Below are 16,807 nucleotides of genomic sequence, written 5' to 3' on the forward strand. Positions count from 1 at the left end.
AGTACCGTTTACGAGCATAGGCATAAAAAGTATACATAGTTATTGTTGTTATTTTATACTCAGTAGGATGTTCTTCATCATGATCGAAGGCAAGAGTTTCCTGGTATTACTGATAAATGCGAAAGCTTTTTATGAATAACAGAAACATGTTTAATGTAAGTTCGACTAAGTATTCAAGAGATGTTTGCTATATTTTGGTTTTGCGTTTTTTTGTTTTACCTTTTATCTGAGGAAATTGCGTTTCCTAGCGCTATTTGATAAATCTGTATTGTTTTCTTAATTTTTAAAATGACATTCTCCAGTTTCACTTTCCAAATCAACAATTTTGCGAATACACCCTGAATTAAAACATTTACAGATTCAGTTTTGCTATAAATACTGTTTAGTCTTAAATAATAGACAGGAGGATAACTATGTAAAACTAAAATTTTCCTTATATTACGCAGGCCTTTATATATCCTCAGTTTGTAGGCGGTTCACCACTACCGGTTTTCAGGCGAATCTAGTAAGACACTGATCACGTACGTAAAGAAAGCTATCGTTATGAGGTAACGCTCGATATGCGTGTAGCATACACAATGGACAGGTAACGGTAGTACAGCCTTAACTGACCAAACCTGCTAGAAAAGCTACAGTAGTCTACGCTTACGTGTCGTAGTCTACGGAATCCTACTTTAGTTTTACAACTCGAGGTATAGTTAAAGGCTGATCATATTTTACGGCAATATGTGGCTGCAATTATTTGCCACCAAAATTGCTTCGATTTGACTGCCGTACAAGGGAATATCGTATGTCCGTGCAATATTGCTGATGAGAGATCTGTATTGGGTTTTTGCGACGTATTGTCCACGTGCTGCCGGTGTTGTTCGCCAAGGGTGGACAATATTTCGTGTGGCCAGTCTGTAAACTTTTCCGTCTAACTCTGAGGCTTGCATCCTCTAATGCAGATCCTAAGCGCTGTAGAGTCAGGTCACATAATATGAGAGGTGGAATAATACTATTTCGCTTCGGCACGAAAGATGGTGTGCGTTCGTAAAGGCACTCATTCGTGTGTTGTCTGCAGATTTGTAGAAGCGGGCAAACGAGACTATCTTGAATTTCACAGATGTGATACGTACATCCACGATTAGAGCTAAGGGACACAGAAAGCAAGATCGAAACCTGAAACAGGACATTCTCACTGCAGCCGTGGCAGTGGAAGACCGCAGTAGCGAACCATAATTATTTTTTCTACAGCCGTTCTTAAGACTTCTAAACTTTTTAAAGCTTCATCACATGTTTTTCCGTGTTCATGGGCGGTAACTTGGCACCTGTCTTTTTTTATTCTGGTTTCTGTATACTTTACTTTTTACATCACGTAACTCTGGGTGTAGATGTATCGCAATTATGAAATTCTAAGTTCTGTCACGCTACTAGTGAACCACAATAAAATATTGACATAAACATTGCATTGTTATTTCAAACTACTTTTAAAAAGTCCAAGAGTTGCGTTGTTAACGCCTGGTAGTAAGAGGCATGTCGATGAGAAGCACACTTTCAAATGGTCATTCAGACTTCTATATAAATCACCAGTAGCCGAAAACTGATGGTCGATCGCCCATCTAGCTGTAACTGGTAGACAGTATTACTAGTCGTACCAGTTCTCGTACGCATTACGTTCAAAAAGTAAGATACATACCGGAAAAAATCGCTACACCAAATAATAATAATAATAATGTAGAGTAATGAAATTTCGCGAATGCATTTGTCTAGGTAACACATTTACGTGATTAACATTGCGAGATCACAGGTTAATGTAAGCACGAGATAAGCCATCGCAAATGTCTAATGCTCGAACACCAATAATCGGTGTAACCGCCAGAATGTTGAGTGAAAGCATACAAACGAGCATGCGTTGTGTTGTACAGGTGCCGGACGTGAGGTTGTATGATGGAGTTCCATGCCTGTTGCACTTGGTCTGTCAATACAGGGACGGTAAATGCTGTTTGTTGATCAAACTGGAGTCTTCGTCCGATGACGTCCCATATGAGCTCGATTAGAGACAGATCTGGTGATAAACACCCTATGGAGCATGCTGGGTTACAACAGCGCTACGGTCGCAGGTTCGAATCCTGCCTCGGGCAGGGATGTGTGTGATGTCCTTAGGTTAGTTAGGTTTAACTAATTCTAAGTTCTAGGGAACTGATGACCTCAGAAAGGTAAGTCCGATAGTGTTCAGAGCCCTTTGAACGATTTTATAACAGCGGTTATGTGGGACAGCGTTATCCTGCTGGAAAATACCGCATGGAATGCAGCACAACAGGTCGAATTACCAGAGAGACGTACAAACTTGCAGTCAGGACGCGTGCGTTAACCACAAGAGTGTTCCTGCTGTCATAGGAAATCATATCCCGTATCAGAACCCCAGGTGTAGGTCCAGAATGTTTAACACGCAGACAGTTTGGTTGCAGGCCCTCAATGGCCTTCCCCTAACCAATACACGGCCGTCACTGACACCGAGGCACAACAGGTTTCATCAGAAAACACAACAGATCTCCACCCTCGGTAGGGCCACTTTACCATCCAGAGTCCGGTCTTATAGCGGCCGTACATTCTCGCGAACACCGCTGCCAGCGATCATGTACTACGAGGTGCATTCAAGTTCTAAGGCCTCCGATTTTTTTTTCTAATTAACTACTCACCCGAAATCGATGAAACTGGCGTTACTTCTCGACGTAATCGCCCTGCAGACGTACACATTTTCACAACGCTCACGCCATGATTCCATGGCAGTGGCGAAGGCTTCTTTAGGAGTCTGTTTTGACCACTGGAAAATCGCTGAGGCAATAGCAGCACGGCTGGTGAATGTGCGGCCACGGAGAGTGTCTTTCATTATTGGAAAAAGCCAAAAGCCACTAGGAGCCAGGTCAGGTGAGTAGGGAGCATGAGGAATCAATTCAAAGTTGTTATCACGAAGAAACTATTGCGTAATGTTAGCTCGATGTGCGGGTGCGTTGGCTTGGTGAAACAGCACACGCGCAGCCCTTCCCGGACGTTTTTGTTGCAGTGCAGGAAGGAATTTGTTCTTCAAAACATTTTCGTAGGATGCACCTGTTACCGTAGTGCCCTTTGGAATGCAATGGGTAAGGATTACGCCCTCGCTGTCCCAGAACATGGACACCATCATTTTTTCAGCACTGGCGGTTACCCGAAATTTTTTTGGTGGCGGTGAATCTGTGTGCTTCCATTGAGCTGACTGGCGATTTGTTTCTGGATTGAAAAATGGCATCCACGTCTCATCCATTGTCACAACCGACGAAAAGAAAGTCCCATTCATGCTGTCGTTGCGAGTCAACATTGCTTGGCAACATGCCACACGGGCAGCCGTGTGGTCGTGCGTCAGCATTCGTGGCACCCACCTGGATGACACTTTTCGCATTTTCAGGTCGTCTTGCAGGATTGTGTGCACAGAACCCACAGAAATGCCAACTCTGGAGGCGATCTGTTCAACAGTCATTTGGCGATCCCCCAAAACAATTCTCTCCACTTTCTCGATCATGTCGTCAGACCAGCATGTGCGAGCCCGAGGTTGTTTCGGTTTGTTGTCACACGATGTTCTGCCTTCATTAAATTGTCGCACCCATGAACGCACTTTCGACGCATCCATAACTCCATCACCACATGTCTCCTTCAACTGTCGATGAATTTCAATTGGTTTCACACCACGCAAATTCAGAAAACGAATGATTGCACGCATTTCAAGTAAGGAAAACGTCGCCATTTTAAGTATTTAAAACAGTTCTCATTCTCGCCGCTGGCGGTAAAATTCCATCTGCCGTACGGTGCTGCCATCTCTGGGACGTATTGACAATGGACGCTGCCTCATTTTAAAACAATGCGCATGTTTCTATCTCTTTCCAGTTCGGAGAAAAAAAAATCGGAGGCCTTAGAACTTGAATGCACCTCGTAAAGCGGCTGCACTCCTGCAAAGTCTTTCTGCAATATCGAGGAAGGAACGTCCTGCTCTCGTAGCCCTTTTACACGACGTCGTTCACACTCAGTGAGGTGGTGATAATGGCGTATTTGTCACCTTAAAGGCATTCTTGACTAACATCAACTCACCACGTCCAATCTCAAAGGTAACTAACGATTATGACCATTATTTCAAGCAAACCTTATTTGAATCCTTATAGTGGCGCTGTTAACGCCACTCTCATGCGATTGGCGCGAAATGAGAATAGACATCTTTTATGTGTAGAAACACGCCTACCATCTTTCGTTTATGCCGTACAACTTCCTCTTGGTCATGCGATTTTTTTTCCGGCAGTGTATATTGAAAATTGTGATTCCGCATTCTGTGAAAAGGTATGTATCCAGCATCAGTTCACGAGTTACAGCCTCGGAAGCAGTTCGTATATTTTAAAAGACCGCAAGCAGAGACCCCGATTTCTCTTTTTCTTGTTAACTTTTTTCCTCGTGGCATGCAAATGCAAGAGTGGCGTTAACTTCCATTAGCTTGCTTTCATCCATTTCGCAGCCTTGGTGAGATCCTTGTGAACACTTATGACCCGGAAGTGTACGGCTGCAAACAGTGTGGGGAACGTTGCCGAAAGTGTGGCTGAAGTTCGTGTTGCCAGGAATATGTCTCCTGGAAACGTACCTTAACGCGATGAGCCCAATATTACAAGATAGGGAGATCTACTAGACCCGTAGTAAATGTGGACTGACAACCGTTGAAATCTGGCTCATCAGTCTAAGCACTGTTTCTAGACGATTTTCCACACCTCTGTAAATGGGATGCCCACCAGTTCCTCAAAAATGGTCAGGCTGTCCTCATTCCTAGCTTTGAACTGATGTTCCCAGCAGCTCCCCGTCGTGTCCTCAGAAATACAACAGACGAATAGTTAATATACGAAGATATACAGAGCAAGATTTTGTGAGATTTGTAGATCGACATCTTACGCCATATTCCTTCCATTATGATACGTTCACGTTGTAGATGGAGAGATGGTATTCCAGTCAAATTAAAGACCAAAGTGTCGAGCCAGAACGTAAATCTAGGTAACTCGGTAGAGAGAGGATACGTATCTCTCGTGCGCATGTCCTGTACTGCAATGTGGCACTGGCCGCGTCTGCCATTTGTCATGTGATCTCGGAAGAGAACTGTTATGGCAACGTTTGCTGTGTGCTAGGGATCCAGTGAAGTGCTTCACAGACGCTGTTGGAACCCAGATCGGTATACCTGCGGTAGTACATGCTAAGCAGCCATTATTTTTGTCAAGAAATAAGCATAGTGTTGTGGACAGCCTATTCTGTGTATTACGACACAGTATTTTATACGAAAACACAAAGGATTAAAACTAAGATTGCATTTCGCTTGGACGACGGTGGAAATTGTGATAAAAGTAGCCAAATGATAGCAATTCCTTGTATCAACACCCATACTTAGTTAACAAAAAACGAAACACACGGCCAACAAAGGAAGCAGTAAATCAGTATCACGATTGTAAGCATTGTTAGCATTATCACCCTGACCATGGAGAACGACGGGCGCTGCAACTGTTCCCGCTTTCCGTGAATCTGCAGGCAACAAGCGACACGGAAGGCGGCAGGATTAAATTAGACACGTGTGGATTCGCCCACATGAGCGTCCGGGTGAAATACGGGACCCTAGTGGGAGATGGTCGACGGTATACACGCTCACCCTCCGAGGGAGCCCAGACAGTAGTCTGGGACGGGGTGAGGAGTGACGGGGGAAGTTGCAGCAAGGCAAACCAGGCCACACGGGAGTTCAGTAGGCCAGTTGCAGTTAAATGTCGGTGACTCCATGTCAACAGTTTTTAACGTTAGACTCGTTCGTTTGCATGGTTCGGTACTGAAGGGGAGGGGGAGAAATGCGGCAAGCCCACATTTAACATGCCATAGATGCCTAGAATTTTGATAGTACTAAAAATTAATTATATGGAACGTTGTAATACAGGGTGGGCACAAAGCAAAACTGGTCTGTAAAATATTTCATGCGCCTTGAGGTAGGCAACAAAACTTACAACAACCATACCCAGTGCAGATGGTGTAAGTTGGGCTGCCTATCTTAAGGCTCATGAAACATTTTCCATGCCAGTTTTGCTTTGCCCACCTTGCATAATAATACGGGCAATTTGTTAATGTTAGTGCTTTGTACCTCGCTTTTGTATAAGTTCTAAGAAATTGGAATCCAGAGAAATACAGCACCTGGGAAGAATTCGTTTCAAAAATTGACGAGTACATTGGTCATATCGGTATTTCAGTTAGGACTACGGCTGTGAATACAACTCTGGAGACGACAGCAGAGTGGGCTTGTAAATCATTGTGGGGGAGGGGGGGGGGTGGAGAAGGGAGTGATTTGTTTCAGCCGTTTCCACCTACGTTCGGAAAGTCAGTCAAAAAAATGGTTCAAATGGCTCTGAGCACTATGGGACTCAACATCTTAGGTCATCACCCATGCCCGAGGCAGGATTCGAACCTGCGACCGTAGCAGTCCCGCGGTTCCGGACTGCAGCGCCAGAACCGCTAGACCACCGCGGCCGGCTGGAAAGTCAGTCTTTCCTCTAACTCTAAACAGTAGAAAGTTTTTCCTTTCGCTGTATTCCCTGTGGTCTGGCAACTCTGTCTGTGCTCTCACGAAATGCGTCCTGTTTGTTGTTGACCGCGAGCACCGCCAGGCCCTGAGTATACGCCTCTGCGTCGCTGGGCGAGTCCATCCACGAAAAGGCGCTCATCCATGTAAGCAACTGAAATAACTAAAATAAAAAACCATTTAATATAACACGTTTTTAAAACGGACTAGGATGTATAAAACAATTTAGCTTGGCCTCATGTAGATTCCTAACTCCGTACAGTCTTCCCTAAACATTTGTGCCTGTGGATTTTTAATACCTGTGACAATATTTGTTAAATTTGAAACGAAAAGCATGGGACGTATGTCATAGATAATAGTAAGGAGTGTAGAGAGTAACTGTCCTTGAGAACAGTCACAGAACAGTTCATATCATTTGCAGTACAATAAAACTGTTACCGACTTAGATGTAGTATTCGTGCATTAGATGTCTATTGCAAGCACCCCACGTTTTCCGTTTTAAATTTTACAAGTACTGTCAGAGGCCCTAGCTGTTAAGAATTCACAAGCACAGATTTTGTCTATCTGTATTGATCAGACATCTGTATGGGGCTAGGAGAGTTATTTTATACTTTTCAGTCCGTATTAAGAAGCGTTATTTTAAAAAGTTTTTTGTATTAAATTACTATTTTCTTGCGTTTTAGTCTTGTATGTATGAAATTTTTCGGTTGACTTCAAACATTTTGATTAAATGGCAATAGACGCGATGGTAAATTTCAGGTTTATTTCACTTTCTGTCCACCTGAGTCAAGCAATGTGCTGCTATCTCTATATCTCGCGAAAAAAATTATAGAAAATCGAGCTCACACGGAGGCTTCCCAGCAATCGTCCTTTCCGCGAAATATTTGCTACTGGAACAGAAAGAAGGAGAAACAGTAATGGTACACAAAGTATACTCCGCCACACACTACACACGAAAGCGAATTAGTACTTCATTCTCATCCGGTTCTGAAATATGCTGGAGGTTTCAAGTGTATAGCTCACGAGAAAGTTAGTTTGAAATCAATTACAAAATTTACACCTAACGGACAAACAGAGCAGAAAGCGTCGTAACAAAGACTTGCTAAAATATGGCTTGTAATTTCTAGCATTCCTTCCCCCTTTCGATACTCTTCATACGCCGAAAATTAGCAGGGAGAATTTAAAGACTTTCCCTGATCGTAAAAATTTATTTCTAAGATACTGTACGAGGTACAGCTAAGCGGTTTATAGTACATAGTAACTTAACTCATTTTCTTGCGGATACGCATTCACATGTGCTCCGTTTGTTGCCCGTAGAACGTCTGGGCGGCATCAAATCTTTACCAATATCTCTTCCGTCACAGCCTCTATAGCATCTCACATTTGTACCGTAAGAATTTCTGCATTAGATACTGGCCAACTGTACACTTCATGTTTAACGTAGGCCACAAAAAAATGTTAGAAGGTATGTATCTGGAGAATATGGTTTCCATTATGTTGGATCATCTAGCGATTCATCTAGGAGAAAAGATTTCATCCAAGAACTGGCTAACAAATAACCCTAAGTGCGGCGGTGCACCGTATTCTTGTAACAGTACCCATGGTTGAATATCCTGTAACCGATGGGTCAGAGCACATGTGGAAGTGTATCCACAAAACCTCATGACTTAACCTATCATCTGCAAAAGAAATGCATAGGTAAGTGGAGGTGTATCCATGAAAAACTTTGTGAATTAAACTACCATTTGCAACAAACTCTAGCTGTATAAAGCATAGTTTCTTAGAAATGAATTTCTGTCATCATGCAAAGACTTTATGCCCAATCTGTGTGTAAATATACCAACGCTTATAAGAAAATGTTCTTTGCTAGGCGGCAGGGCAGTGTCACAATCCCCAGGATTTCCCCCACCCCTCCCCAGTTCCGTTTATCCGTACCTGTTCGCAAGGCCGTTTTCAGGCCACTATTGTACATGAACATACAAACAGAATCCTTGTGTACTTTTATTTTTTAAATAGTGCCAGAAATCTTGAATTTGTATCAGCAGGTGTATAGGGTGGTGTATGGTAGAGGATCCAGGACGGTCTTCTGTGGATTCTTAGGGATAACAGACCACCGAGACAGTGGTCTACTGGAAGTCATTACAAACATGGATATTTTTAGTCCGTAATGCATGGGAAGGTCTAGAAGAGACCTTCGTCCAGCAGTTGATGTCACATGGATGATGATGTTGATTACGACATTACCTTATTCTGGTGCCTTTAGTGTACCCCAAAATAAATTAGATTTGAAAAAAAAAACTGATAAAATGTTCGGACAAGTACGGTTTCGTCGTAACAAGCAAATAATAAATTGACTGACATATAAGCTTAGCTCTCCGAAGCCGTTGGCACTGTCAATAAGATTTTCAGAGTATACTGCCGGCAAAACACCCCGTGGAATACCATTTGCAAGTCACCAAAACGTCGCTCGCAGAATTTTACATATTAACAATGCTGCCACGTACCATGAAGAATTTTATTGACGATAACTAAAATATATCACTTCCCTGACTCCTGGTGTGTTACTGGCCAAATTTTCGCGGTAAATCTTTCCCTGGGGGAGTGCCGGTATCACACAGTAAATAAGGTGGGTTAACAGAGAAAAAAAGATTGTAGTTGAATACAGCATTCAGCAAAGCAAAATGTTCGGATTTCTTCCAAAGGGGTGGTCGGGGTGATGTCATACTAATGTGCTAAGTGTAGTTGTGGTCCATCCTGCTACATCGTTAGCGTTTGCGCAATTCTGATAGCTCCTTGATTTACACAGAAGTGAAAGATTTACAAACTGTGTAGGATTTTGCCTTTTGGCAGTATGGAAACAAGGGAAACTGTAGGCAGAAGTTCATAATGAAAACAGCCTCTCCTGCAAGCTCTGATATTGAATATAGCAGCTTTAAATCGTCTAGTGTCTTATCCTCTTCTTGGCCATTATCTGACATTGTGGGCAGATAAACGATTAACATAAAGGAAACGTATTATTCTAATAATGTAAGAAAAGAAACTACGCCTTGTGTGCAGTTTCTACGCCAGCAGAATGATTCACCCCACCATAATAATCTTCCTTTTTTCAGGTTCTGTTTTACCGCGTTTACACCACGATTTATTTTAAGGCATATTCTGCACCACTATACGCACCTGAAGGGATAAAATGAGACAAATGCTCTGCCAGATGAAGCATTGTATATGGTTACCTGTGTTACGGATGACTTCCTTGCGATTTAGAAGGCTTCCTACTTCCATCAGACTCAGTAATACAGGGAAATAGTCAACATTCCGCGTTCATGAATAGAGCAGGAATACGAATACTTCACTCCTTCCACATCATACACTGAGACTGTTGCATGTATCATCTTTGACAATAAGTAGCTTACGTGCAGCAACTGCGCTGATGGTAGACACGCTACGTCAAGCCCATTTTGTAACTCCGTGATGTTGAGGAGGGAATTCCTGAAGCAAGATCACCATGTAATTTTTCCCAGCTCCTTTTCTGATGCGGACGGGTGCTAAGCCTTTTTTTATAATCTTAGCGCACGTGCTGCTTAAGAACTCATATAATAAAGGAAGGTAATTTGGGAGCGGCCGAATGCAAGTCTTCGTCTGTATAATGCACTGAAAGGTAGCAACATTCTATGCACAGAGATTTTGGAAGTAAACGCATTCTCTCATCTGCAGAGTGTAGCTGCTCATGTTCTAATCCGAACACCGAGTTGATGCCACTCTTTAATTGCTGTGTCCGAGATCGTGGAGCGAGCGCACGCCAGTCTACGCCATAGGCTAATTTCGTGTACTCCGACTTCAAAATTTGGTAACGCGTTTCTTTCACCAAGGCTACATACTCTAGTAAAGATGTCCGCACCTAACGGCATCCCCATTCCAGCGATATGAGCGATGGCAAGGAATTAAAGGGAAATGAGCATGTGGAAAATTTTTCCTTTATTTCTTTTTCCTGCTGTAACCCATGTTTAACACGGTAGCAGCAGCATTACTTGGAGTGGCTACAGCAATTTCTAGAGCTAGTAGATATTCCGCCCGTTATATGTATCAATAATCACACTTCATCCTGGAAAGAAGTAGTTCTTGACCTCGCAGTATGTATAGCATACATCACTCCCAGCCATAAAACGTATTAATACGATAGCTGTTAAGACTGTTCGTGTAAACAATCCGCAATGTCGCTGTTTTCCACACACATTACTTATTTATTCTGTATGTAGTTCCTGGACGAATGGAAAATTCTAATAGTGGAATGCCTTTTAGCTTCAATAAATCGAGTAATTTTGGGCCTGTAATTTCTGTTTTAAATTCAAAATGTATCTGCATGCGCGACTCTGGTAGTGATTGCGATGTATGGAGACGGCGCGAGGTTCGGAGATTGCCGGTTCGACTTCTTGAGGGAGTCGAAATTTCCTCCATCAGATCGTCACGCTTCCTGGATTAAATTTTAAATCTTGCTGCACATACACTGCTTCGGAGGGATGAGACGCTGTCGAGTGTGAACAAGAGCTCTCCTATTAGTCAGAGGTCCATCTCTTGAGGTACCCTAGTCATTTACGCCAAACGATTCTAAGAAAGTATACTCTAATCTACATAAACTGAAATGAAATCAGTCATATTCCATACTTAATTATTCGCTTGTATCATAGGTCATGCACATGAAGTAACATTTTGAACTTGTTGACAAGCAGTGGATTACACACACACACACACACACACACACACACACACACAGAGAGAGAGAGAGAGAGAGAGAGAGAGAGAGAGAGAGAGAGAATTTCTTTGAGGAACACTTGCTCTGTTAAGTTAAGCATGTAAAATGGGTCTCACTCAGTAGTGTAGAACACACACACAGAAAAACACACACACACAAACAACACATAGAGTTTCTTTGAGAAGCACACTGTCGACTTTTTTAGCACGCACGTATTTTCCTTCTATGTGTTCACGCAGTTGTTTGTATTCAATTTCTTGCAAGTGCAAAAATTTTACAACAGCGATGGCACCCAGAAATAACTAACTAAAAACGTGAATGAGCAGTACAGTGAAAAACTTTGCAAGAGCTGGCAAAAATAAGAATTTTCGTGTAAGATAAGTGGCCGAGGACGTTGGGTATAGTAGCCTATGTGTACTGTACAGCGTATGTCAAGTAACCTGGAAATGTTTTAAGGCATTAAAAATAAGATATCAGCAAGTAATAGTGTGCAACGGAGAGAGTAATTTTGCAGTATACTTAAAACTCTTGTATACTGAAACAGCCATGGGTACTTTAAATGGAACAATACACAATAGTATGTGGAAACGAACCTAGAGTGGTGTAACGCATGTCACTGTTAACAGTGAACTATCCGGCGGGTCCTCTACAGTTGAGCTTCACCTTTGACAGCTTTTTGCAGCTATTTAACACGGATTAAGCTGCCAGCGGACGATTTAACTTTCTTTAAGTGTTGTTACTAAAATATTCTCTTTGCGCACGTTCCACAAGTACGTCACGCTTTTCACGAAATACTGAATGCCAGTAAAAAAAAAAAAGCCCACAGACATACTTTGGAAAATATAGTGCGTTCAATAAAGCGGTTGGTAAAAACAAAAGGTCTAAGTGATAAATTATTCTCCCTCCCCATTTTTTGTACTGTCACTTGCCGAGAACTCCGGGGTAAACATGCTATGCGTTTCCAACTTGTTGCATTTCAAACGTTCTTCTTCACATACTGTCAGCTTTTGAAAGTCTCGATGGGACGTTTTTGTAATAAATTTCGTTATAGGAAGAAAATAATTGTAGATAAGTTGGATTAAAACGCTAAGATGCGAACTGCAGTACAATCATGCGTTAAAGTGGGAAAGATTTGAAACGGAGACCAGAGAATGATGTGCTGATCCACCCGTGTCAACAAAGACTCGGATTTGGTTTTAGCTTGCAACAGCGATAAATTAACTGACAAATACTTGTTCCACGACACGTTTAGGAAACATTAGACTACTCCCTCGTATTCAGGTGGACACCGTGCCTATATTACTAAACCGCAGGTGACGTTGATTTTGTGTTGGTTCTGCTCGGTGTTTCGCTTTCGATGCATAATCTCAGTAGAAACATTACAATGCTTATGGTGACTCTAACAGAGTTTGCGTGAATTGCTTTAAGTAAACAAGTAATATCATGCACAATGAATGCGTATACCAATGGTCATGAATATTAATTATGTGCTGTAATATCCGGAGTGACGTTATGTAACAATAACGCGACACATCTAAGAAACAACAAAGACTCAAGTTTACCTAGTGTGAGCAATCTGCAAAACCTTCCATCCAAAGATGTGACAGTAAGAACTTGGAAATGTGTCATAGCAGTGACTACTTAGCATGTGTAATTTGACAGGTAAATATCCGTACCAACAGTTTCTTCTTTTCATACACATTATGACAACAGCTAAAAGCAAGTCGAAACGAATTAAAACGTGCTCGTTCACTTTATAAGTGTTTACCAGTACAAATAACTTTTTCAAATTGTTTTATGTTCAACAATGAGGAGTAAGGTAAGTAATAGTGGAGGAGGTATAGGTGGGCTTCACACTAATTATACTTTTTGGATAGATATTGATGCATAAGTATTGTCTTGGATCTGAAAACATTGAATACGATCTTCACTGAGACTTAAATTTTTGGATTAAGTTTAAGAGAAAAAGTTAAAACATATATAGATCCAGTAGATGATTTCATTAACAACAATAAATACATTTTTTTCAAAATTTTAAAATTTAAAGAAATTAACTAGATCACAGTATTTTCAAAAGGTGGGTGCAAAGCCCCCTCCCCCCTCCCTGGTTTGTATTGAGAAGTTAAGCTGATGAGAAATTTAAATTGAAGAGCGAACGGCGCTCGTAGTGGAGAAATGGGCTTTGGCGGGGGATGTCACAACTGCCTTATAAGCGTACCAAGAATAAGTTTCCCGTGTATCAGGGTGGTGGAGCCTGCGTTGATTGTGTAGTTTGTGCCGTGCGCCTTCCTTCCAGTAGCAGCTTTAGCTACTAATAAATTTATTCCGTGTAGTATTATTGTGTTTGGCGAAAAGGCGTGACTGAGCACTATAAAGCCATTGTTTTAAAAGGTGCGTCGCCTAAGGGTCTGTATAACGTCGTCAATCAGCCTGGGGATGCCCCTTGTGACATAATTGGGTAGAGACAGTGGGCACTCACCGGTTCATTCTTCATTCCACAGACAAACTATACTGTCAGGCAGTGACAGTCTATGAGGCGTCTGCCGGTGTTGTAGTTTATGCCTATGAGACGTAAATACCAGGCTTAGAGCACCCGCTACAACAGGATGTCTTGGTTCGTTGGAATGGGTTATAAAGTCCGTGGCAAAAAAATTCCTTCCGTCTAGTTCTCTGCATCGGGAATCCCGCCAGACAGCAATCCAGTTTCGCTACCGAGGTGCGTGACAGCTTAGGCGGCGGGCCAGATGGCGCGCGAGACCCACCTTGGAAGGAGTATCCCGCGGCGAACAGCGGGTGTATGTTGATGGTGCCGGCCATGGTGCGGGCGCGTCGCGCCGGGCTGCGTGACGAGCCGAGCCGAGGCGTGCGTGCGCTGCGTGCGGCCGCCGCACGAGGTCTGAGCAGCCGGCGGGTGGGAGGGAGGGGCGGCCGCCGGCGCCCGCATTGGCGGTGCCAGTCGCAGGGAGGCGGGGCCGCCGCGCGCCACGCCTACCGCACACCCGGCGTGACGTCACGGGGCACGCGCCGCTCAGCGGCACGCGACCGCCTGAGTCACAGCGGGCGGAAATAATCGAGGTGCGGCGCGGATATGTCTTCACGAATGAGGCACCCGTAGCGCATTCACTGAGGTTACCGTACTCTATCACACGTCCTGTGCGGAACCAAGGCCGTTTCTCAGCTGTGTGTCCAGGGTTATTGAGTTTCATCCACATCTGAACTGTGGTGTCCGTTCTAGCGCGCACTCGGCAAATAGTCACAAATGGTGCTTCTCGTCAATGCACATTTTGGATGATGCTTCCGTTCCTGAGACATGTGAAGAGGAAAATCTGTATCTACGTCTACATTTATACTCTTAAGCCAGTTTACAGTGGTTCGCGTTGGTTTAGTCTGCTGTCACTTTCCCCATTGCCCCAGTCGCGAGTAGTGCCGCCCAAAGAGTATTACTCAACATTTTCGTTTGAGGGATTGCACTGCTGCAAAAATCAAAAACAAAATTGGATGAAGTTCACACAGGACTCTGCAGCATCATTCAAGGCCGTTTCCTTTTGGAATAATTAATTTAAAAGTCATGGGACAAGCACCGACGACGAAGCGCGTTCCAGCCGTCCACTTGAGGTCGTCACAAAGGAAGCTATTGACAAAATCCGTGATACAGTATGCAAGACAGCCAAATAAAAATTCGTGAGATCGCTGAAACTGTAGGTATCTGAGGGTGTGCAATATATTTAGCGAAGAGAAGGCTTTTAACAAACTGTGTGCTAGGCTGGTGCCACGACTGCTCACAGTCGACCAAAAGCACATCCGGCATAAAATTTCTACACAATCCATTGCCAATTTATGACAGGTGATGAAACTTAGATTCATCGTTACAGAGCAAAGTCTAAATGGCAGTAAAAACAATGGACAAAGGCTGGTCTAAGTGCACTGAAGAAGGCAAAGGCCGTTTCTCCCGCTGATGGCCACTGGATTTTGGCATTCCCAAGGAATAATCATCATAGATCACTTGCAAAAAGGAGACCCGTAACTGTCTCCTATGACGAGGGTTGGAATTTTAATAGTGGCAACTATTTATTTACAGCTCGTACAAAATAGAGACGTGTCTCGAAGGTTTACTGACCTTCAGAGTAGTCACCAGCATTGTGTATAACCCGTTGCCAGCGAGGTGGAAGTCGTAGGATATTCTTAGCAGTGCCTGTTGTGTTAACAGTTCGAGCGGCGCGGTCTATTGCCCGACGAATTAGTAGCAGTTCTGAAGGGAATGCGGTGAAATGTTTCCTTCAGTTTAGAAATCGTGTTGAACTCACGGGGAAGTGCAGTAGGTCGTATAGCACTTAGCAGCCCCATCAGTCAAACAAATCAGTAACAGTTTGCACTCTACGAGCTTGAGCCCTGTTCTGCAAAATGATGGTCAAGTCTGCAAAAAGTGTCATCATTTCTGTCTCTATGCTGTTCATTTTTGGAACACAACGTACGACCAGCTTAGAGACAGATCCTATTTTTCCGATGGGATGAAAAAACTGGAGGATAGGTAGACCAAATGTATGTCTCTCAAAGGAGACTATGCCGAGAAGGAAGGTGAGTTGTTTACGAAAGAAACTTTTTCTCTCCTTTTTACCACACTTATCAAACCACCCTCGTACACTAAGAAGATAGGATGAAGTAACACCGAAAAGTGTGCGCGAAGTGACTGACATAGGTTAACGTTTCTACCCATTTGGTCGTGAACAGCAGTTTTTCTGTCAAATGAATCTGCAACAAATTGTGGCTGACAACAGAGGAGAAGAGTTACGTATATCACGCGGTCTCTGGCAAAGTCTTCAATAGATTCTGGCCATTGCAGATACGTGGCGAACTCAAAAATGGTTACAATGGCTCTGAGCACTATGGGACTTAACAACTCAGGTCATCAGTCCCCTAGAACTTAGTACTGCTTAAACCTAACTAACCTAAAGACATCACACACAGCCATGCCCGAGGCAGGATTCGAACCTGCGACCGTAGCGGTCGCGCGGTTCCAGACTGAAGCGCCTAGAACCCCTTTGCCACAGAGGCCCGCACTTGGTGAACTCATCGTAGTGTAAGCGTTACTGGTATACAACGTTTTTATCAGGGTTTGCTGTTGTTAAAGTTCCCCTGTTATTGTTACTGGATTGATTTTGTGATGACAAAAGCAGTTGACTGAATAATTATATTTTCGTTCTCTTTTTCACTGTCGTGAATAATTTTCACTAGTGCATACGAAAGAAACACCGACACTAAACTTTATCGTCACAGTTAAACTCAAACTATCATTTGTAACAACGGCCACACATTTTTATCGTGCATCATTCTGGAAAGTGGAACCAGGCTACGTACAAATTAGCGAAGAAAGTGACCCTGAAAGAGAAATCGCGTACCGTACCCAGATTTAATAACAAACCCTCATAATTTTCTGTATTATACTTTTACTTAAAAAATTTGTTACC

At 43.1% G+C, this 16,807-nt stretch overlaps 1 protein-coding gene across 1 annotated transcript in view; it reads right to left on the minus strand.

Moving 5' to 3' along the window:
• The window catches only part of LOC126145312 (protein gooseberry-neuro-like), a 435,017-nt gene extending 420,835 nt beyond the window's left edge, over nt 1-14,182 (minus strand). The window contains exon 1 of the mRNA XM_049915549.1: nt 14,105-14,182. Within this exon, the coding sequence (XP_049771506.1) occupies nt 14,105-14,159 (55 nt within the window). The 5' untranslated portion in view covers nt 14,160-14,182. The remainder of the gene's footprint in view (nt 1-14,104) is intronic.
• Nucleotides 14,183-16,807: the final 2,625 nt, after the last annotated feature.

This window comes from Schistocerca cancellata, chromosome 2 (genome assembly GCF_023864275.1).
Source record: "Schistocerca cancellata isolate TAMUIC-IGC-003103 chromosome 2, iqSchCanc2.1, whole genome shotgun sequence".
NCBI classification, from domain to species: Eukaryota; Metazoa; Arthropoda; class Insecta; order Orthoptera; family Acrididae; genus Schistocerca; species Schistocerca cancellata.